The sequence below is a fragment of the Mustelus asterias genome, chromosome 2 (genome assembly GCF_964213995.1).
Source record: "Mustelus asterias chromosome 2, sMusAst1.hap1.1, whole genome shotgun sequence".
NCBI lineage: Eukaryota > Metazoa > Chordata > Chondrichthyes > Carcharhiniformes > Triakidae > Mustelus > Mustelus asterias.
The window spans coordinates 161,834,194-161,858,291 of NC_135802.1; the positions used below are offsets into that span (position 1 = coordinate 161,834,194).

General features: G+C 45.1%; 1 protein-coding gene across 3 annotated transcripts in view; it reads right to left on the reverse strand.

Moving 5' to 3' along the window:
- The window catches only part of LOC144504205 (cadherin-6-like), a 172,725-nt gene that overhangs the window by 85,735 nt on the left and 62,892 nt on the right, over positions 1-24,098 (reverse strand). For all 3 annotated transcript variants that reach the window (XM_078229316.1, XM_078229318.1, XM_078229317.1), the window contains exon 3: positions 8,778-8,897. In XM_078229316.1, coding sequence (XP_078085442.1) covers positions 8,778-8,897 — 120 coding nt within the window. The remainder of the gene's footprint in view (positions 1-8,777; positions 8,898-24,098) is intronic.

The window sequence follows — 24,098 nt, forward strand, 5'->3', positions numbered from 1 at the left end:
CTTGGAAATATATCACCATTCCTTCACAGTCGCTGGGTCAAAATCCTGGAAATCCCTCCCTAACGGCATTGTAGGTCAACCCATAGCCCATGGACTGCAGCGATTCAAGAAGGCAGCTCACCACCACCTTCTCAAGGGATGGGCAATAAATGCTGGCCCAGTCAGTGACGCCCATGTCCCCCAAATGAATAAATAAAAGGCAGTGAATTTCAAACCTTTGCCACATTCTGGAGGAGAACATTTTCCTCAATTCTCCTCTCATCCTTCCATCAATTACTTTAAATAATTGCCCCCTGGCTGTTGACGTCTCTGCTGATGGAAATAGATCCTTCCCCTTCACTCTCCTCTACCTCTTCAATGGTGAGTCGATCAAAGTAAGGGCCATCTCTTGTGGTTTCCTCCATGCATTGAGTCAAGATGCAATCAAACACCATCTCCACCATCACCAGCTCCCAACCATTTGGGATTTTCTCACCTTATGAAAGGATGATTGAAGTCTCTCATTGGAATAACTTTCCAATTCTCACAAATCCTTCTGATCCACACACAGAAGAAACAGACTTCTTTTGCCACAGTTAATCACTGGCTGTGAGGGCGCAGGGGGCTGATAAACAAGATTATGGAGGAAAGCATGTCCACTTGATTGATTTCCCTCTGTTGTATCACCTATTTCGGTCCAGATACTGGAGGAAATTCCACTCGTCATGCTGGATTGCCCAGTTATATGATGAAGTTTTGAAGTTAAATTATGTTACAATATAAGAATATGTTCGTAAAATATAGAAGTAGAATTAGGCCATTCAGCCCATCAGGTTCGCTGCGCCATTCGATCATGGCTGATATGCTCCTCATCCCCATTTTCCTGCCTTCTCCCCATAACCCTTCAACCCATTACCAATTAAAAATCTGTCTAACTCCTCCTTAAATTCACTCACTGTCCCACCATCCACCGCACTTTGGGACAGCGAATTCCACAGATTCACAACCCTTTGGGAGAAGTAGTTTTTCCTCAACTCTGTTTTAAATTTGCTACCTCTTATCCTAAGGCCATGACCTCTCATCCTAGAATGCCCTACCAGCGGAAGCATCCACTCCACGTCTACTTTATCCATACCTTTTATCATCTTGCATACCTCAATTTGATCTCCCCTCAATCTTCTAAATTCCAGAGAGTAACGGCCCTAAACTGTTCAATCTCTCTTCATACGACAAACCCCTCATCTCTGGAATCAATCTAGTGAACCTCCTCTGAACTGCCTCCAATGTCACTACATCTTTCCTCAAATAAGGGGACCAAAACTGTGCACAATACTCCAGGTGCGGCCTCTCCAATGCCTTGTATAGTTGCAACAATACTGCCTTACCTTTACATTCTATTCCTTTAGCTATAAAGGAGCGGCATGGTGGCACAATGGTTAGCACTGTTGCTTCACAGTGCCAGGGACCCAGGTTCGATTCCTGGCTTGGGTCATTGTCTGTGTGGAGTTTGCACATTCTCCTCGTGTCTGCATGGGTTTCCTCCAGGTGTTCTGGTTTCTTCCCACATTCTGAAAGACTTGCTGGTTAGGTGCATTGACCTGAACAGGTGCCAGATTGTGGTGACGAGGGGAATTTCATAGTAGCTTCATTGCAGCGTTAATGTAAGCCTTACTTGTGACTAGTAAATAAATTTTAACTTTAAATGCCAACATTCCATTCCCTAAAAAAAACTGCAGCCAAGGATTTTCTTGGATGTTCTACAGCATCCGAACAAACACTTTGCCCTTTGATTGTCTCAGTGGCAGAATGGCCTGCTTAGCTAGAAGATCCTCAAATTTACCAGAGAACTAGCAATATGGTTACGTTTCAGAGGAATACGCGTTGACATTCCTGTAAAGAGAGACGTGTTCTGGAATCTTTTCATCTTGCACTCATCAGGACAAACACAAGAATGTCAATTTTCAGACAATCACAAGAATTTGTACTGCAGGAGAAAAGGGTGCTGATTGGTTCGCAGATCGACTCTGATTCGCCGAGGTGTTGCCATGGGAAATGAGACAGTGGTTGCCCAAGCTCCTGGGTAATTCAGAAAAAGGTGCAGGGTCTGAACAAGTTCCTTTAGTTTGCAGGGAATGGGTTCCTGTGAATGAGAATATGTCACTGCTAACAAGTTGTGGTGAACCATCGTTGGTTCCCACCAGGTAGTACTGAGCCAGGGTCTGGCCAGTACTATGAGTCTGTATATATGTTGCTGTTGGGGTTAGGGTTGGGTTGTTCTACTTGTTACTGTTGGGGTTAGGGTTGGGCTGTTCTACCTGTATTATAGTTATTATGGTTCATCCCAGTCGGGCTCCGCCTCCTGGGAGAGGTATAAAGGTCACTGCTCTGTCTGGGACCCCTCACTCTGGGATCGTGTATTACATATGGTAGCTCCATTGTAATAGTAAATAAAAGCCTTTATTTCCTCGAGCATCTCTAGCCTCGTGAGTTATATCGCGCATCACAAGTGTAAATGCGTCACTTTCCAGCCTGGTTAGTGTAACTGTGGTATGTGTGGTAATCCTGTTCCTGATATGATCATTTGACCAGGACAACCTTTCCAAAGATGCGTCGATCATTGGAGCTTGAGGAACACTGCGTGCATGCCAACCAACAGCAACCCATCCTGTCAGTCCACTCGTCTGCACTCATTTTCTTTTCAGTGCAGTCCGAGCAAAGCTGTCCAAAGCAGCTTAAGGGATCGGGGAATTTTAAGCAGGGAGTATGTCAAATGTAACTCAAGTTTCCACTCTTCAAATGGACCATGTTTTCTCACGCACACAGACATGGGTGGCACGATGGCACAGTGATTAGCACTGCTGCCTCACAGCACCAGAGACCCGGGTTCGATTCCCAGCTTGGGTCATTGTCTGTGCGGAGTCTGCATGTTCTCCCCATGTCTGCGTGGGTTTCCGCCGAGTGCTCCGGTTTCCTCTCACATTCTTAAAGACGTGCTGGCTAGGTGCATTGGCCATGCTAAATTCTCCCTCAGTATGCCCGAACAGGCGCCAGAGTGTGGCAGCTAGGGGATTTTCACAGTGGCTTCATTGCAGTGGCACGGTGGTAAGCCTACTTGTGACCCTAATAAATAAAAACTGTTGCCATGTTTTAAAACGTTTTACAGATTTAAAAATATTCAATTTACTAATACACTGAAGAGTGAACATCAATAAAGCTAACAGATCATAGAATCCTACAATGCACAAGGAGGCCATTTGGCCCATTGAGTCTGCACCAACTCTCCAACAGAGCATCCCACACAAGCCCTATCTCTGTAATCCTACATATTTACCCTGCTAACCTACACATCTTGGGACATTAAGGGGCAATTTAGCATGGCCAATCCACCTAACCTGCACATCTCTGGAATGTGCAAGAAAACTGGAGCACCCGGAGGAAACCCACGCAGACATGGGGAGAATGTGCAAACTCTACATAGACAGTGACCCAAAGCCAGAATTGAACCCGGGTCCCTGGAGCTGAGAGGGAGGAGATTGAGCAGATTAGTTTTGTACTCGGTGGAGTTTAGAAGGCTGAGGGGTGATCTTATAGAGGCATATAAGATAATGAAGGGGCTGGATAGGGTAGAAATGGAGAGATTCTTTCCACTTAGAAAGGAAACCAGAACTAGAGGGCACAGCCTCAAAATAGAGTGGGGTCAGTTTAGGACAGAGTTGAGGAGGAACTTCTTCTCACAGAGGATGGTGAATCTCTGGAATTCTCTGCCCACTGAAGTGGTGGAGGCTACCTCGTTGAATATGTTTAAGTCACGGATAGATGGATTTCTGATCGGTAAGGGAATTAAGGGTTATGGGGAGCAGGCGGGTAAATGGAACTGATTCACTTCAGATCAGCCATGATCTTATTGAATGGCAGGGCAGTCTTGAGGGGCTAGATGGCCTACTCCTGCTCCTATTTCTTATGTTCTTATTCCAAGGCTGGAATTCAACCCAGGTCCCCGACGCTGTGAGACAGCAGTGCTAACCACTACCATGTACCTTGTACATAGTGTAGCAAATGCAGTCAGTCCAATTATGATGCCAACTTATCACCCTGGCATTGTTAACTGAATGTTCTCCGCCTTCACACGGTGGCATAGTGGTTAGCACTGCTGCCTCACAGCGCCAGGGACCCGGGTTCAATTCCGGCCTTGGGTCACTGTCTGTGTGGAGTTTGCACATTCTCCCCGTGTCTGAGTGGGTTTCCTCCGGGTGCTCCGGTTTCCTCCCACACTCCAAAAATGTCCGGGTTAGGTTGATTGGTCACGCTAAATTGACCCTAGTGTCAGGGGGAATTGACAGGGTAAATATGTGGGGTTACGGGAATGGAGCCTGGGTGGGATTGTGGTCAGTGCAGACTCGATGGGCTGAATGGCCTCTTTCTGCACTGTCGGGATTCTATGATTGCAGCTGGAACACGCACGAAGGAAGAAGGTTTTAATTTGCAACAATAATGATTTTTTATTTTGCTACTCACTCCCAGTTGCATTCTTTCCAATGTGAACATAGGCTGTTAATTACAGAAACAAATTCTCTGATTAGAATTTTAGGTATGCAAATTTTAGGCAAAAAAATGAAAATGATAATTTCTTGGAACATTTTTGATCATTTTTTAAAATGTGGCCATTATGACCTACTTTCCAGATTGCTGCTTGCATCAGCATGTCCAACATTGCAATTTGACTAAAATAAGCTGTCATTTGTATTTTGCTCTCAATTTTTTGATCGCATTACTCCCTCAGTACTTATCCTTTCATGCAATCTACATTAGCTGAAAGATTTGGCAGCTAGGATCCGTGATATCCAGGGCATCTGCATAGTTTCACTACCAGTGATGCCTTCTCATTCATCCAGACGTGACACTGCTGTACAGTGGATGGGGAGTGGGATAGTGGAGGTGGGTCAGGGAGATGGGGATGCTGGGGATCCGAGGTTTGTAAGCAACAGTACGGGGGAAGAGAATTAGTCTCAGCCTTTTGGCTAAGATCAAGCCTCAGATCAAACGTCAGATCAACCTCAATGCCTTCTCTTGTCAGCTTGGATCTTGTATGCCTCTCTAGTGGGGACAATGAATTGGGTTCAGTTTGAATTTGATTTTTGGAGCAAGCAGGTGAGATGGATTAAAGGCTTGCCCTTTCCACTCTGTGCATTGGCTTTGGAACTTTAAGAATGGAGTAAAAACCCTTTTTTAAAATTTAGATTATTAACTTATCTGGATGGTTGGACATAATTTGGGGAAAGAAATAGTGTCTCCCCTATCTCTATAACCTCCTCCAGCCCTACAACTCTCCAAGGTCTCTTGACTCCAATTCTGGCCACTTGGATATCTCCAATTTTAATTATTTTGCCTTTGGTGGCCAGGCCTTTAGCCGCCAAGCTCTGGAATTCCCTCCCCGAACCTCTCCAGCTCAGTCTCCTCTATTGAGATGCTTCCTTAGCCCTAACCCTTTGATGCAACATTTGGTAATCTGTCCTAATATCGCCTTATGTGGTTCAGTGTCAAACTTTATTTGGAAAGACCCCTTTGGAGCAGCTTAGAATGTTTTACTCAGTAAAAGATGCGATATGAACGCAAGTTGTGTTGCAATTGTACATGCTATGTGCTATATCGTGTAACTTAAAATAAGAAGCTGGAGAAAGTGGTGGCTCAGGCTGTTTCTGTAATTAAGCAGTGAATAGAACTAATATTTGATTAAGTTTCTACTGCATTTCTTTGAACCAAGTCTACTCATGAGTGCACCTTCTGAAGTTTAAATTATATATCCCACCTAGGAAGCATTAGAAACATAGAAAAACTACAGCACAAAACAGGCCCTTCGGCCCCACAAGTTGTGCCGAACATATCCCTACCTTTTAGGCCTACCTATAACCCTCCATCCTATTAAGTCCCATGTACTCATCCAGGAGTCTCTTAAAAGACCCTATTGAGTTTGCCTCCACCACCACTGATGGCAGCCGATTCCACTCGCCCACCACCCTCTGTGTGAAAAACTTCCCCGCTCGGGGGTCGCGTAACTATTTCTACAAATATAAGTTTCTTTGAGAATATTTTGAGTTTTTCAAGTATAAATAGATCAGATTGAGTTTTGATCAAGTTTACATGTCAGGGTCTAAAGTACCATGTGCACAAATTTTGAATGGTAATACAAATGGAATGTAACCATGTGTAAGCTCAGATTGCGTTGACTGAATTGACGCTCTTCATAGAATCCCTACAGTGCAGAAGGAGGCCATTCGGCTTATCGAGTCTGCACCAACCACAATCCCACCCAGGCCCTATCCCCATACATTTACCTTAGCTAGTCTCCCTGACACTAAGGGGCAATTTAGCATAGCCAATCCACCAAACAGGCGCATCTTTGGACTGTGGGAGAAAACCAGAGGAAACCCACTCAGACATGGGGAGAATGTGCAAACTCCACACAGACAGTGACCCGAACCGGGAATCGAACTCGGGTCCCTGACGCTGTGAGGCAGCAGTACTAATCACTGTGCCATCGTGCCACCCCAGTTTTCTCTTCATCTCCTTTGCATTTCATGTTCAATTTCTAGGGTTTTTTGGGGTTTGTTTTTACCTCAGTTATGAACAACAGCTTAAAAAGTCACCAGTGCTCATGTGGAGAAACACTACCTTCAGAATCAAGTGTAAAACATTGCTAATCTCTTCGTGACTGGCACTTGATGAAGAGAGCAATGTCGGAGACTGTAAAACAGCTCATCTTGTTGCGGCCCAAGTGACCCCTGAGCAATCATATTAGAGCTCTGTAAATGTACCATTTCTCTGTTGAGTTCAGACTAATCCAATGTATTTCGTGCATAAAATCCCATTAGCGTTGGAATATCCGAAGCAGCTGAATTACTGAGAGATTAGGCCAGTAAAGAGCGGTATTCCAGTTCTCATATTGCAGAGCTCTGCACAGTTATATCGTCAGACATGTAACATCCTGAATAATTGAAAGGTGATGCTGGTCCAAAGTAGATCATCAATCCCTTGTGAGTTCTGACATTACAAATATACAGGCCACACAGTGGAAAAGGTGACATTGGGAGGTGATATATCCATGGAGAAGGCAAGGCCCATTTGTACAGAAGCCATATGCCATTTACATGGCTCATATATCTATCTGAAATATTGACAGGTTGCTCCATCACCCAAATAACCTGCCCTGTTTTCAAATATCAACTTCTCCATCATCTCCTCAGCTTGTTCCGTTCTTAGCTATCGGGCTCTCTGTTCTATTGGGAATATGGGAATGCTGCATGCAGGTATGAATTCATACTGAGGCATACTGTAACCAAATTTGAAACAGCTATGAAGCTATAGGATATTTCTATGCACATTATATTACTTCCACCTGAGGTGCATTGTTAGGCCTACGCAGGATTATGTAGGATCACAGTGCAGGAACAGGCGATTATGTCCAACCAGTCCGTGCTGAGGTTTAAGATCCATTGGAGCCTCCTCCCATCTTTCTTCATTTGTATCCATCAGTGTAACCCTTTGTTCCCATCCCCTTTATATTCTTGTCCAGCTTCTCCCTAAGATGCTTCTGGACAATGAAAGGCGATGGCCTAGTGGTATTATCACTAGACTATTAACCCAGAAACTCAGCTAGTGCTCTGGGGACCTGGGTTCGAATCCCGCCACGCCAGGTGGTGAAATTTGAATTCAATATAAAATATCTGGAATTAAGAACCTACTAATGACCATCAAACCATTGTTGATTGTTGGAAAAACCCATCTGGTTCACTAATGTCCTTGAGGGAAGGAAATCTGCCATCCTTACCTGGTCTGGCCTATATGTGATGCCACAGCAATGAAGTTGACTCTCAACTGCCCTTCAAGGGCAACTAGGGATGGGCAATAAATGCTGGCCAACCAGTGACACCCATGTCCCATGAATGAATTAAAAAAAACAAGGATTGCTTAGTGAGGAGATGAGGGATCACCAAAGTATCAATGTTATAAACGTACCACCGTCCTTACACTTGCAGGGGGACCAGAACCAGAACCAGGGCCCATAAATAAAAGGCAGAAACTAATAAATCTATTAGGGAATTCAGGAGAGACTTCTGTAATCAGGAAGTGTTTACAACATGGAACTTGTTACGACAGGGAGACCTGAGAGAGGTCTACAAAATTATCAGAGGCATAGACAGGGTGGATAGTCAGAGGCTTTTTCCCAGGGTGGAAGTGTCAATTACAAGAGGGCACAGGTTCAAGGTGAGAGGGGGGAAGGTTTAAGGGGGTTTTTCCGGAGCCGGTTTTTCAAGCAGAGAAAGTGGTGGGTGTCTGGAACGCGCTGTCAGTGGAGGTGGTGGAAACACATTAGCAACATTTAAGAGGCATTTGGATGGGTACATGAATAGGGAGGGAATAGAGGGATATGGACCAAGTAAAAGCAGAAGGTTTTTGTTTTAGTTCAGTTAGGGTATTATGATCGGCACGGGCTTGGAGGGCCGAAGGGCCCGTTCCTGTGCTCTATTTTTTTTTGTTCTTTATTGGAGGAAAATCGCATAGACCCTATAAAGGGGGAGCTGGATAAACACATGAGTGATTGAAAGATATCTTGGTGGGATTAAATGAAGAAGGGTGGGAGGTCGCTTGAGTGGAACATAAACACTGGCATGGACCAGTTACACTCGAATGGCCTGTTTCTGTGCTCCATGTACTTTTTCTAATAATGTGTAATCTGAGCTAAAAAACACTTAGGAGATAATTCAAGAAACCTCAGTTTGAAGAAGAAGAAGTTGTCTGACCTGTTTTTGGCTCCACCGAGAAGTAAGGTTGTCCTTGTAAGATACTGTAGGCCACCTGGGCACTGTATCCATAGGTAGGGTCATCAGCATCTGTCGCGATGACTTGAATAACTGACGTACCTGTAACACATCCAAGCAAATCAAACAGTGCAGTGAACATCTTCTGAAAAAAATTGCACATGTCAATGCAAACTCAGAAGACTAAGGAAATTTGGCATGTCAACTATGACTCTCACCAACTTTTACAGATGCACCATAGAAATCATTCTTTCTGATTGTATCACAGCTTAAGAACATAAGAACATAAGAAATAGGAGCAGGAGTAGGCCATCTAGCCCCTCGAGCCTGCCCCGCCATTCAATAAGATCATGGCTGATCTGACGTGGATCAGTACCACTTACCCGCCTGATCCCCATAACCCTTAATTCCCTTACCGATCAGGAATCCATCCATCCGCGCTTTAAACATATTCAGCGAGGTAGCCTCCACCACCTCAGTGGGCAGAGAATTCCAGAAATTCACCACCCTCTGGGAGAAGAAGTTCCTCCTCAACTCTGTCTTAAACCGACCCCCCTTTATTTTGAGGCTGTGTCCTCTAGTTTTAACTTCCTTACTAAGTGGAAAGAATCTCTCCGCCTCCACCCTATCCAGCCCCCGCATTATCTTATAAGTCTCCATAAGATCCCCCCTCATCCTTCTAAACTCCAACGAGTACAAACCCAATCTCCTCAGCCTCTCCTCATAATCCAAACCCCTCATCTCCGGTATCAACCTGGTGAACCTTCTCTGCACTCCCTCCAATGCCAATATATCCTTCCTCATATAAGGGGACCAATACTGCACACAGTATTCCAGCTGCGGTCTCACCAATGCCCTGTACAGGTGCATCAAGACATCCCTGCTTTTATATTCTATCCCCCTCGCAATATAGGCCAACATCCCATTTGCCTTCTTGATCACCTGTTGTACCTGCAGACTGGGCTTTTGCGTCTCGGTATGGTATGGCTCCTGCTCTGCCCAAGACCGCAAGAACTACAAAAGGTTGTGAATGTAGCCCAATCCATCACGCAAACCAGCCTCCCACCCATTGACTCTGTCTACACTTCCCGCTGCCTCGGCAAAGCAGCCAGCATAATTAAGGACCCCACGCACCCCAGACATTCTCTCTTCCACCTTCTTCTGTCGGGAGAAAGATACAAAAGTCTGAAGTCACTTGCCAACTGACTCAAGAACAGCTTCTTCCCTGCTGCCGTCAGACTTTTGAATGGACTTACCTCACATTAAGTTGATCTTTCTCTACACCCTAGCTATGACTGTAACACTACATTCTGCACTCTCTCCTTTCCTTCTCTATGAATGTTATGCTTTGTCTGTACAGCGCGCAAGAAACAATACTTTTCACTGTGTGTTAATACATGTGACAATAATAAACCAAATCAAATCAAAAATCAAAAACTCTTCTCAAACTTTCAAGTGGCTGTTTTTGTTGATGACTACAAGTTTCTTCCTAATGTACTGGAGAGTATCTTAATGGAGCCCTACTTAGTTTGAGAAGAAAGGGTCACACCAGGTTAGTGCTACTTTTGAAGTAAGCTGGAAAGAGAAGGGTTTTTTTTTCGAAATGAGCATTTCTGCTTTTGGTATTTTGTCTTCCAGCGTTTGTGATGAAGAATTCATGAGATTTTCCAACCCAGGATAAGGGAGCTAATTATTTACACTCATGGACTCAAGCTTAGAAAATTGATATCTCAAAACAGAAGTCACTCTCCATGTGTGAGAGTGTTTCCTTGCACCAGTTGATTACCCACACATGTAACCTTCACTACACCTCCAAAGAAATTGGACACATACTTTGATGCAGGCAGGAAGTCAAATGCACATTGAAATTTAGATTCAAAGGAAATACAAACAGATCTAGATATTTATATCTAACCACTTGATAATACAGAACTTGAGTATTGGTGGAAAAGAGATACATACTGTCGAAGACTTTCATCTCACAATCATCAGGACAGATGCAAGAATGTCAAATTTCAAAGGGAGCAACAATTTATACTACGTGAAAAAAGGGTACTGATTGGTTGGCAAGTCCATTCTGATTGGTTGAGGCATTGCCATGGAGAATGCACTTGGCAACAATAGTTCCCTGGTGCATTTGCCATGACAGTGGTTCGAACAATTAGAGTCAACTTATCAACCAATCAGCACCCTTTTCTCATGCAGCATACATTGTTTCTTCCTTTGAAATTTGATATTCTTGTGTCTGTCCTGATGAGTGCAAGGTACTGATCTTTAGAAGCATATCTCTTTTCTTCAGCAATATTTATATTTCTTGACTTTAAAAAAAACTATGCTAACCCAGCAATATTTATGGCACAGAAAGAGGCCATTTGCCCACTCTGCCTGTGCCAGGCGAGGAAAAGTGATCCAGCTCTCGGTTCATCGCCCTGTGGGTTACGGCATTTCAAATAAATGGAATGTTTTGTTTAAATGTGCCAAGGGTTGCTGCCTCTACTTGCCTTTCTGGTCCTCTGTGTGAACAAAATTCTCCTCAACTCCCCACTAATCCTACCAATTAGTTTACATAGAAACATAGAAGATAGGAGCAGGAGGAGGCCATTCGGCCCTTTGAGCCTACTCTGCCATTCATTATGATCATGGCTGATCATCCAACTCAATACTGATTTTTCCCCAGAACCTTTGATCCCATTCGCCCCAAGTGCTATATCCAGCCGCCGCTTGAATACATTCAATGTTTTAGCATCAACTACTTCCTGTGGTAATGAATTCCACAGGCTAACCACTCTTTGGGTGAAGAAATGTCTCCTCATCTCTGTCCTAAATGGTCTATCCTGACTCCTCAGACTGTGACCCCTGGTTCTGGACTCCCCCAAAATCAGGAACATCCTCCCTGCATCTACCCTGTCTAGTCCTGTTAGAATTTTATAAGTCTCTATGAGGTCCCCCCCTCATTCGTCTGAACTCCAGCGAAAACAATCCTAACCTAGTCAATCTCTCCTCATACATCAGTCCCGCCTTCCCCGGAATCAGCCTGGTAAACCTTCGCTGCACTCCCTCGAGAGCAAGAACATCCTTCCTCAGAAAAGGAGACCAAAACTGCACACAATACTCTAGGTGTGGCCTCACCAAGCCCTGTATAATCGCAACAACACATCCCTGCTCCTGTACTCGAAACCTCTCGCAATGAAGACCAACATACCATTTGCCTTCTTTACCACCTGCTGTACCTGCATGCTTACCTTCAGTGACTGGTGCACAAGGTCACCCAGGTCCCGCTGCACACTCCCCTCTCCCAATTTACAGCCATTCACGTAGTAATCTGCATTCTTGTTTTTGCTTTCAAAGTGAATAACCTCATGCTTATCCAAATTATGCTGCATCTGCCATTGATTTACCCACTCACCCAGCCTGTCCAGATCATTCTGAAGGATCTCTGCGTCCTCGTCACAGTTCACCATCCCACCCAACTTGGTATCATCTGCAAACTTTGAGATGTTCCATTTTGTTCCCTCATCCAAATTATTAATATATATTGTGAATAGCTGGGGTCCCAGCACTGATCCCTGCGCCACCCCACTAGTTACTGCCTGACAATTTGAAAAGCACCCATTAATTCCTACTCTTTGTTCCCTCTCTGCCAACCAGTTTCCTATCCATCTCAATACACTTCCCCCAATCCCATGCACTTTAATCTTGCACGATAATCTCTTTTGCAGGACTTTGTCAAACGCTTTCTGAAAGTCCAAATATACAACATCAACTGGCTCTACTAGTTACATCTTCAAAGAATTCCAACAGATTTGTCAAGCATGATTTCCCCTTCATAAATCCATGCTGACTCTGTCTGATCCTTAGGTTAGGGGCGAAGTATAACTCAGATATCAGAGGGACGTTTTTTACACAGAGGGTGGTGGGGGCCTGGAATGCACTGCCAAGTAGGGTGGTGGAGGCAGGCACGCTGACATCGTTTAAGACTTACCTGGATAGTCACATGAGCAGCCTGGGAATGGAGGGATACAAACGATTGGTCTAGTTGGACCAAGGAGCGGCACAGGCTTGGAGGGCCGAAGGGCTTGTTTCCTGTGCTGTACTGTTCTTTGTTCTTTGTTCTATCCTGCCACTGCTTTCTAAATGCTCTGCTATAACGTCCTTGATAATGGATTCGAGAATTTTCCCCACCACCGATGTTAAGATTACTGGTCTACAATTCCCTGTTTTTTTTCTACCTCCCTTTTTGAATATTGGAGCGACATTAGCTACCCTTTAAATCCACGTTCCTGATTAAGGGAAATGGCCCCTTTTTGCTCACCTCAATCCCCCTTCAGCCTTCTCTTTTCCCATGGAAATCACCCCAGCCTATCCAATCTTTCCTTCAAGCCAAAATTCCTCCATCCTGCCAAGATTCTTGTAAATTTCATCTCTCTCTATCCTCTCCGGTACGATAAATGCAGGTTGCTGTTGTTTACTGATACAGCAAAAACAGGCCAATGAATACAATGCGCAGATTTTTCTGGCCATTCACGCCAGCAGGATTTTGTGCTCCCACTTTGGTGAATGGAGATTTGGCTGAGTGTCAAATTCTCCATCCTCGCTGCAGCGGCAGTGTGGCGTGAGCGGCCGGTAAGATCGCGTCCATCGAGGGTGAATTTCTGCAGGGGCCCTCCATCTCATTCACAGTAACTTGGCAGAAAGAACAGCCAAAACCTCAGGAAATGTGCCAGTGTTTTTTGCCAAGGTGTTCGCAGTTCTTCTGTAGAACTGTCACATAGAAATTCAAGCCCAATGTGTTAACAGCCTTTTTGTAAGCTGGAGATGCTTGTGTTCATTTTAGATGAACCCAGGTCTCCATTTACGTTTAAAATTTAAAGTTTGTTTAGTAGCGTCACAAGTAGGCTTACATTAACATTGCAATGAAGTTACTGTGAAAATCCCCTAGTCGCCACACTCCGGCGCCTGTTCGGGTACACCGAGGTAGAATTTAGCATGGCCAATTCACCTAACCAGCACATCTTTCGGACTGTGGAAGGAAACCGGAGCACCCGGAGGAAACCCACGCAGACATGGGGAAAATGTGCTGACTCCACACAGACAGTGACCCAAGCCAGGAATCAAACCCAGGGATTGGGGATAAAAGGGTCTTTCTCAGGATGGCAGCCGGTGACTAGCTGTGTGCCTCAGGGGTCAGTGCTGGGACCACAACTTTTCACAATATACATTAACGATTTGGGGGAAAGAACTGAAGGCACTGTTGCTAAGTTTGCAGATGATACAAAGATGTGTAGAGGGACAGGTAGTATTGAGGAAGCAGGGGAGCTGCAGGAGGACTTGGGCAGGTTAGGAATGTGGGCAAAGAAGTGGCAGATGGAATGAAGTGTGGAAAAGTGTGAGGTTATGCACTTTGGAAGGAGGAATGGAGGCATAGACTATTTTCTAAATGGGCAAATGCTTAGGAAATCAGAAACACAAAGGGACTTGGGAGTCATTGTTCAAGATTCTCTGAAGGTTAACGTGCAGGTTCAGTCGGCAGTTAGGAAGGCAAATGCAATGTTAGCATTTATGTGTCGAGAGGACTAGAATACAAGAGCAGGGATGTACTTCTGAGGCTGTATAAGGCTCTGGTCAGACCCCATTTGGAATATTGTGAGCAGTTTTTGACCCCATATCTAAGGAAGGATGTGCTGGCCTTGGAAAAGATCCGGAGGAGGTTCACAAGAATGATCCCTGGAATGAAGAGCTTGTTGTATGTGGAACGGTTGAGGACTCTGCGTCTATTCTTGTTGGAGTTTAGAAGGATGAGGGTGGATCTCATTAAAACTTACAGGGTACCGCGAGGCCTTGGATAAAGTGGACATGGAGAGGATGTTTCCACTAGTAGGAAAAACTGGAACCAGAGGGCACAACCTCAGGCTAAAGGGACGATCCTTTAAAACTGAGATGAGGAGGAATTTCTTCAGCCAGTGAGTGGTGAATCTGTGGAACACTTTGCAGCAGAAGGCCGTGGAGGCCAAGTCATTGAGTGTCTTTAAGACAGAGATAGAAAGGTTCTTGATTCATAAGGGGATCAGGGGTTATGGGGAAAAGGCAGGAAAATGGGGATGAGAAAAATATCAGCCATGATTGAATGGCGGAGCAGACTTGATGGGCCGAGTGGCCTGATTTTGCTCCTATGTCTTATGGTCTCATGGTCCCTGGAGCTGTGAGGCAACAGTGCTAACTACTTATGTGCATGTATGTAGTGTGGAGATGTGTACAATGACAGTAATTATAATCCATTGAAGTTACATTTTGAGAAAGCCAACAAGAGGAAGGGCATCTCTTGAACTGTTGGCGAATGTATTGCATCAGCCCCATCACCTTTACGCAACTGGATACTGCTGACATAGTTGAGCACTTACACTAGTTATTCTCTAAGTCTCTCCCAACAGTGGACTTTATGACTGAAATTCTCCCGTCTTGCCCATCGTTGAAATCATAGCAGGCAAGACAGAAAATTCAGCAAAACAAGTAAAGATCCATTGAGTTCAGGTGGGAATTTCCAGTCTTGAGTGCGTGGGGTCTGAGAATCCCACCCTATATCTTCTGGGAAACTCGTGCATCTTTTTCACACAATGGAAAATTCTGGGAAAACTCAGCAGATCTGTCAGAAAATAAAGTTCAGGTCTGGAGTTCTCTCAGCTCTGAAGAAGAGTCATATTGGACTCAAAACATTGACTCCATTTTCTCTCTCCCTATGCCTGCTGAGTTGTTCCAGTGCTTTCTGTTTTTGATTGCTGCATCCATGGTATTTTAGTGCATCTTTTTACCTGCCTGATATCTAGGTTTGTACAGCCTGTATGTTAAACCTTTATCACTGTACTCTACCATACTGGGTACGGAGGTGGGACAGCTCCCTGTATAACTAAAGAAACTTAAGATCAAAAGCTTGGGGAAATCCAATGCACTTGGAGTATTGTGACAGTCCTCAGCACTGTAAGAACAATAGGGTTTCCCTCGTCCTCACTTTCCACCCCCACCAGCCTCCTTGTTCAAAGTATCAGCCGCTGCATGCCTCCCACTTCCAGCATGATGCTGCCACTAAACATATTTCCTTTCGCTCTTCTGTCAGCATTCCTAAGCGATTGGTCGCTCTGTCCATTCTTCTATCATCCCCAGTGCCTCGTCCCCCTACCCACGGCACCTTCCCGTGCAATTGTAGGAGGTGCAATCATGACCTTTCAACTTGTCTATTCTCAACTGTCCAAAGCCCCAAATACCCCTTCTAAGTGAATCAGAGGTTTACTTGTACATAATTTAGTCTACTGTGTTCACTGTTCACATTGCAATCATTGAAATCCTACAATGCAGAAGGAGAACATTTGGCTCATCGAGTCTGCACCAACAACAATCCCATCTACGCCCTATCCCCGTAACCCCACATATTTACTCTGCTAATCCCTCTAAGCTATGCATCCCCGGACTAAGGGGGTGATTAAGCAAGGCCAATACAACTAACCCGCACGTCTTTCGGACTGTGGGAGGAAACCGGAGCACCCGGCCAAAACTCACGCAAACACAGGGAGAACGTGCAAACTCCACACAGACAGTGACCCAAGCCGGGAATTGAACTCAAGTCGCTGGAGCTGTGAGGCCACAGTGCTAACCATTGCCGCCCCAAATAGGGGAGACCAAACGCAGACTGAGTGACCGCTTTGTGGAAAATATTGCTACCTCACAGCTCCAGGGTCCCGGGTTCGATTCTGGCTTTGGGTCGCTGTCTGTGCGGAGTTTGCATGTTCCTCCCGTGTCTACGTGGGTTTCCTCCGGGTGCTCCGGTTTCCTTCCACAGTCCAAAGATATGTGGGTTAGGCGGATTGGCCATGTTAAATTACCCCTTAGTGTCAGGGGGGTTAGCAGGGTAAATATGTGGGGTTACAGGGATAGGACCTGGATGGATGTGTTGTCAGTGCAGGTTTGATGGGCCAAATGGCCTCCTTCTGCAGTGTTAGGATTCTAGGATTCTAACCTGACCCTGACCAACTAGTTGCTTTCTATTTGAACTCTCCACTTTGCCCTCGCACGGATATTTCCATCCTTGGCCTGCTGCAATGTTCCAGTGAAGTCCAATGCAAGCTTCAGGAACATTTTCATCTTACATCTTCCCATTCGGCACTTTACATCCTTCTGGACTCAGCTTGGGCCAGTAGAAAGTTGCTGCTTATATTGAAATGATTGTTTCTGGGGATTCCCCTCACCCTCGATCTTGTTGTGTAGTATTTTCCGACTCTGAGATGGACATGCATTGACTGTGGGGTTGGCTTTGTTATTTTTTGTAAATAAGTGATGGGTTAGTCATGTCACAATCTTAGAATTCTCACATGTGTGGGAAGTGATGTTGGTTTTCGGCAATAGCACAAGTGGGTAACAGGAGGTTTGAATCATGCAGTGCAGAAGAGGCCCTTCGGCCCATCGAGTCTGCACGGAGAAACACTTGACCTCCCACCTAATCCCATTTACCAGCACTTGGCCCATAGCTCTGAATGTTATGTCATGCAAAGTACTCATCTAGGTGCTTTTTAAAGGATGTGAGGCATCCCGCCTCCCAGGCAGCGCATTCCAGACCGTCACCACCGTCTGGGTAACAGCGCTTTTCCTCACATCCCCCCTAGACCTCCTGCCCCGCACCTTGAACATGTGTCCCCTCGTGACTGTCCCTTCAACTAAGGGGAACAGCTGCTCCCTATCCACTCTGTCCATGTCCCTCATAATCTTGTACACCTCGATCAGGTCGCCCCTCAGTCTTCTCTGCTGCAACGAATACAACCCAGGCCTACGCAGCCTCTCTTCATAACTTGAATGTTCCATCCTAGCTAATTTAGATTGCCACACTCTCCATTGGGACAGGAAATCAGACGTGGTGTTATTTCTGCACTCAGATTGCACATGAACGAACTGGATTCAATCACAAAAATCAAACAACGAGGGACACATAACCAAACAGCATAAGCTTATCTATAATGATGGCAGAAAACACATCAGGCCTTTTAAATCTGTAATCTGCTCTGTTAGCAGTCCATATCAAGGGCCTCTTTACCCAAGCATCCACTGCATGCTCCAGCGCTCTCACCCTCAATTCAATTTCACTCTGAACCACTCTGGTCCTCACGTTGTGCATGATTCACATCCCTCTCCACCTCTCCCTCATCTCAGACAAGGGCCTTTGCATGTCCCATTTGCCTTTTGATCTGCCTGGGACGCGCATCAACAGCTTTATGTTTTTCTCTAAATGGTCTCACTTTCAGTCTGAATGGCCCACAGATGAGTGTTTGTCACATTTGCTGAGGAGGTCTACCTGGCTTAATTAGCACATTAATCCTGTTTGGAGACAGAAGACAAAGCCACTTCCTGGAAGCCACACAAGCAATAACTGGGTGGCCATGTTAGAATTAGTAAGAAGATTCACAACACCAGGTTAAAGTCCAACAGGTTTATTTGGTAGCACAAGCCACAAGCTTTCGGAGCGCTGCTCCTTCATCAGGTGAGTGGGAGTTCTTTTCACAAACAGGGCATATAAAGACACAAACTCAATTTACAAAATAATCGTTGGAATGTGAGTCTTTACAGGTAATCAAGTCTTAAAGGTACAGACAATGTAAGTGGAGAGAGCGTTAAGCACAGATTAAAGAGATGTGTATTGTCTCCAGACAGGACAGTTAGTGAGATTTTGCAAGCCCAAGCAAGTCATGTGACATGAACCCAAGATCCCGGTTGAGGCCATCCTCATGTGTGCAGAACTTGGCTATCAGTTTCTGCTCAGCGATTCTGCGCTGTTGTCTTTATATGCCCTGTTTATGAACAGAACTCCCACTCACCTGATGAAGGGGCAGTGCTCCGAAAGCTTGTGGCTTGTGCTACCAAATAACCCTGTTGGACTTTAACCTGGTGTTGTGAGACTTCTTACTGTGCCCACCCAAGTCCAACGCCGACATCTCCACATCATGTTAGATTTAGCCAAGCTCTACTGTCTAAACTTACATGGTATAAAGTCTCACAACACCAGGTTAAAGTCCAGCAGGTTTACTTGGAATCACGAGCTTTCGGAGCGCTGCTCCTTCATCAGGTGAGTGACTCACTCAGCTGATGAAGGAGTTGGGATGTCTTGTTGAAATTGTACACTACATGGTAAGGCCACACTTGGAATACTGTGTACAGTTCTGGTCACCCTTTTATAGAAAGAATATTATAAAACTAGAAAGAGTGCAGAAAAGATTTACTAGGATGCTATTGGGACTTGATGGTTTGAGTTATAAGGAGAGGCTGGATAGTCTGGGACTTTTTTCTCTGGAGCATAGGAGGCTGAGGGGTGATCTTATAGAGATCTATAAAATAATGAGGGGCATAGATCAGCTAGACAGTCAATATCTTTTCCCAAAGATAGGGGAGTCTAAAACCAGAGGGCATAGGTTTAAGGTGAGAGGGGAGAAATACAAAAGTGTCCAGAGGGGCAATTTTTTCACACAGAGGGTGGTGAGTGTCTGGAACAAGCTGCCGGAGGTAGTAGTAGAGAAGGGTACAATTTTGTCTTTTAAAAAGCATTTAGACAGTTACATGGGTATATGGGCACCTATGGGACAGATGGGTATAGAGGGATATGGGCCAAATGCAGACAATTGGGACTAGCTTAGGGGCTTAAAAAAAATGGGCAGCATGGCAGCGACAGTGAAGGAACAATTTCCAAGTCAGGATGGTGAGTGGCTTGAAAGGGAACTTGCAGGTGGTGGTGTTTCCATGCATCATGCTGCCCTTGTCCTTCTAGATGGTAGAGTTTGTGGGTTTGGAAGATGCTGTTGCATCATAGAATCCCTACAGTTGGGCCGAAGGGCCTGGTTCCATGCTGTAAACCTCTATGACTCTACGGCGTGTTTGAACAGTTTCATTAATATCTTTACAGGAGGGGAAAAGTTTTTATTCATTCACAGATTGTGGCCATTGCCATAGATCAGCATTTATTAATGAGGTGTTAGTGCCATTTTCTTGAATCGCTGCAGTCCATGTGGTATAGGTGCACCCACATTGCTCTTAGGATGGAAGTTCCAGGATTTTGACCCAGCGACAGTGAAGGAACAATTTCCAAGTCAGCAAGGTGAGTGGCTTGAAAGGGAACTTGCAGGTGGTGGTGTTTCCATGCATCATGCTGCCCTTGTCCTTCTAGATGGTAGAGTTTGTGGGTTTGGAAGATGCTGTTGAATCATAGAATCCCTACAGTGCAGAAGAAGGCCATTTGACCCATCGAGCCTGCACCAACAACAATCCCACCCAGACCCTATCTCTAAAAACACATGTACTCACCCTGCTGATCCCCCAAAACTAAGAGGCAATTTAGCATGGCCAATCCATGGAAGGTGCCTTGTCAAATGGCTGCAGTGCATCTTGAAGATGATAGATGATGCCACTGTGCATTGGTGGTGCTGGGAGTGAATGTTTAAGGTGGTGATTGAGGTGCCAATCAAATAGTCTGCTTTGTGCTGGATGACATTGAGCCTCTTGAGTATTCCATCACCTCCTGACTTGTGTCTTGTAGATGTGTTCAGGTTTTGGGGAGTCAGGAAGTGAGTTAGTCACCACAGAATTCCCAACCTCTGACCTTTGGTAGCTACAGTATTTATCTGGCTGATGCAGTTCATAAGTTCATAACATATGGAAGCAGAATTAGGCCATTCGGCCCATTGAGTCCGCTCCGTCATTCAATCATGGCTGATATGCTCCTCATTCCCATTTTCCTGCCTTCTCCCCATAACCCTTCAACCGATTACCAATTAAAAATCTGTCTAACTCCTCCTTAACTTTACTCACTGTTCCAGCATCCACCGCACTTTGGGGTAGCGAATTCCACAGATTCACAACCCTTTGAGAGAAGTAGTTTCTCCTCAATTTTGTTTTAAATTTGCTATGCCTTATTCTAAGACTATGACTTCTCGTTCTAGAATGTCCCACAAGAGGAAACATCCACTCCATGTCTACTTTATCCATACCTTTTTTCATCTTGTATATCTCAATTTGATCTCCCCTCATTCTTCTAATTTCCAGAGAGCATAGACCTAAACTGTGCACAATACTGCAATTGCGGCCTCACCAATGCTTGTAAAGTTGCAACAATACTTCCTTACCTTTATATTCTATTCCTTTAGCTATAAATGCCAACATTCCATTCGCTTCCTTTATTATCCGCTGCAGCTGTATGCCAGTTTTCAGTGACTCATGAACGAGGACACCCAGATTCCTCTGCACCGGAACACCCCAAAGTCTCTCCCCATTTAGATAATAAGTCGCCTTCCCATTTTTTTGAGTTTTCAATGAATACTAACCCCCAAACCTTTGATATTGTTACCGACACTTTCACTCTTCCCAAAATGACCAAGAAGACATGGTCTGAGAATATGAGATATCAAAAACATCCAAAACACACACAATCAATTCCCCGTGGCAACTGAAATGCGATCTTGTGTGGTACCTCGGACTGTCCTTTTTCTTCCAAATCATTCGACGTAAAAAACCTTCCCCCAATGAACTTTATCAGCGGGATTCTCTGCCCGTGTGTCTCAATGGGATTTCCCATTGAATCCACCCCATGCCACGGGGAAACCCGCGGCGGAGGTGCGCCGACGGTGGGACCTGAACATCCTGCCGGTGTGAAGTGCTGGAAGATCTAACCCTATGTGGCAAATATTATGCTGCATTAAAATGCTTAGGTTTTACATTAGGAAAACGTTTTAAATCCAGGAAATGGTGAGAAGTTAGCTGCCCCAGATACTGGTTGGAGCAAATGAATCATAGAATCCAACAGTACAGAAGGAGGCCATTGGCCCATTGAGTCTGCATCGAGCACAGTCCCACTCAGGCCCAATCCCCATGCACTTACCCTAGCTAGACCCCCAACACTAAGGGGCAATTGAGCGTGATCAATCAACCTAACCTGCACATCTTTGGACTGTGGGAGGAAACCGGGGCACCCAGAAGAAACCCACGCAGACACGGGGAGAACATGCAGACTCCACGCAGACAGTGGCCCGAGCCGGGAATCGAACCCGGGTCCCTGGCGCTGTGAGGCAGCAGTGCTAACCACTGTGCCACCGTGCCATGATCTTAAAGGTAACTAACCCTTCAGTGAGTGAATTCCTCTTTGATTATTAAATAAATATCCATAAATATTTGATAATTACATAATGGGGTGTGCAAACTCCACACAGACAGTGACCCAAGTTGAGAATCGAACCCAGGTCCCTGGCGCTGTGAGGCAGCAGTGCTAACCACTTTGCCAACGTGCCACCCTAAATGGCAGAGCTATATTTAAGGGAAAACTAAATGTGGCATTTGAGGGGGAAGGAAATAGAGAGGTACGATAGTAGATTTAGATGAGTATAGATGGCAAGAGACACAAATGGAACATAAATAACAGCATAGACATAGTGGGGCTGAAGGGCCTGTTTCTGTCCTGTATATGCGAAGTAAAATGAAGACTTGAAAGCTAACAGATAGCTTGTCCGTCACTTGTAAATTCAAAGCCAAACAATTGGCTTCTTCTTCTCATTGAGAAGACCCTTTATATTGGTCATCTGTGAAGAATTGACACCTTGAGTCCACTGTTCTTCAGAACTTTCTCTTCCAAAGAAGCCATATTGGACTCAGAACATGAACTCTGTTTCCCTCCTGAGACTCGGGTGCTGCTGCTGCCTCATTCCCTTGGCCCACTCTCCGGAGCTGTGCCCACTGACAAGTGGCGTTTGTGTCAGCACCCACTGGGGGAAAGATTGAATATTTTTGTAATTCCTCTCCTGCCAAACGGCCTGCCTGCTTCAGAGAGCAACACACTGACACTCGATAATAATCGGTAAAGAAACTTCCATCTCTTAAACCCTGCAAAAGTACAATTTATCACAGCGGCACCACATCTCTTCAGGACTGGTCCACCACTGAAGCCCCATTGATAGTCCAAACAAATTAGCCTTGATCCTCTCTGACAGGTAAGAAAGAACACATGATTTATAACACCTGATCATGCTCAGTGTTGTGTCTATTTTTGCTTATTTGAGTTGATTTGTCCAATGTGATGTTAATAAATGAGATCCTGTGTGTTTACAGAGCGGGCTGACGCTCACCATTGTCACGCTAAAGGTTTATTTTTGTGTAAGTGGGACAGTTTTGCTGTTCTGTCGAAGCAGTGGGTGACAAATGTTCTCCAGCACAAGCAGGCTCAAAGCTGAAGCTAATGAACAGACACATCAACAGCAAATGGAAGCCAAATTCTGGCACTAATGTTCTCAGACAATGGACTGCAAATCAGCAACAAGCAAAGAAGAAACAAAGAGGCTCGAAATCTATTTATAATGGCAGCAACTCCCTCACACCTGGCACATTTATTATGGTGAATCAGGAAAAAGCAGAGAATAGAATCCCACCAGTATAGAAGGAGGCCATTCGGCCCATTGAGTCTGTACCAGCCACAATCCCACCCAGGGCCTATTCCCGCAACCCCACACTTTCACCCTGCTAAGCCCCCTGAAACAAGGGGCAATTTAGCACGGCCAATCAACCTAACCTGCATATCTTTGGACTGTGGGAGGAAACCGGAGCACCTGGAGGAAACCCACGCAGACATGGGGAGAATGTGCAGGCTCCACACAGACGGTGACCCAAGCCAGGAATTGAACCTGCGACCCTGACTCTGTGAGGCAGCAGTGCTAACCACTGTGCCACCCCAAAACTGAACAAATACTTTGGGTAGGATTGATTTATATATTTTTATTCATTCGTGGGATATAGGCATTGCTGGTTGGCCAGCATTTATTGCCCATCCCGAGTTGCCCGAGGGCAGTTGAGAGTCAACCACATTGCAGTGGGTCTGGAGTCACATGTAGGTCAGACCGGGTAAAGACGGCAGATTTCCTTCCCTAAAGGACATTCATGAACCAGGTGGGTTTTTCCAACAATCGACAATGGTTTCATGGTCATCAGTAGATTCCTAATTCCAGATTTTCTTCATTGAATTCAAATCCCACCATTTTTTTTTATTGAATTCAAATTCCACCATCTGCCGTGGCGGGATTTGAACCGGGGTTCCCAGAACACCAGCTGAGTTTCTGAATTAATAGTCTGGCGATAAAACCACTAGACCATTGCCTCCCCCGCTCCATTCATTGTTTGATTGATTTGTTTATTTATTAGTGTCATAAGTAGGCTTACATTAACACTGCAATGAAATTACTGTGAAAATCCCCTTGTCGCCACACTCTGGCGCCTGTTCGGGTACACTGAGGGAGAATTTAT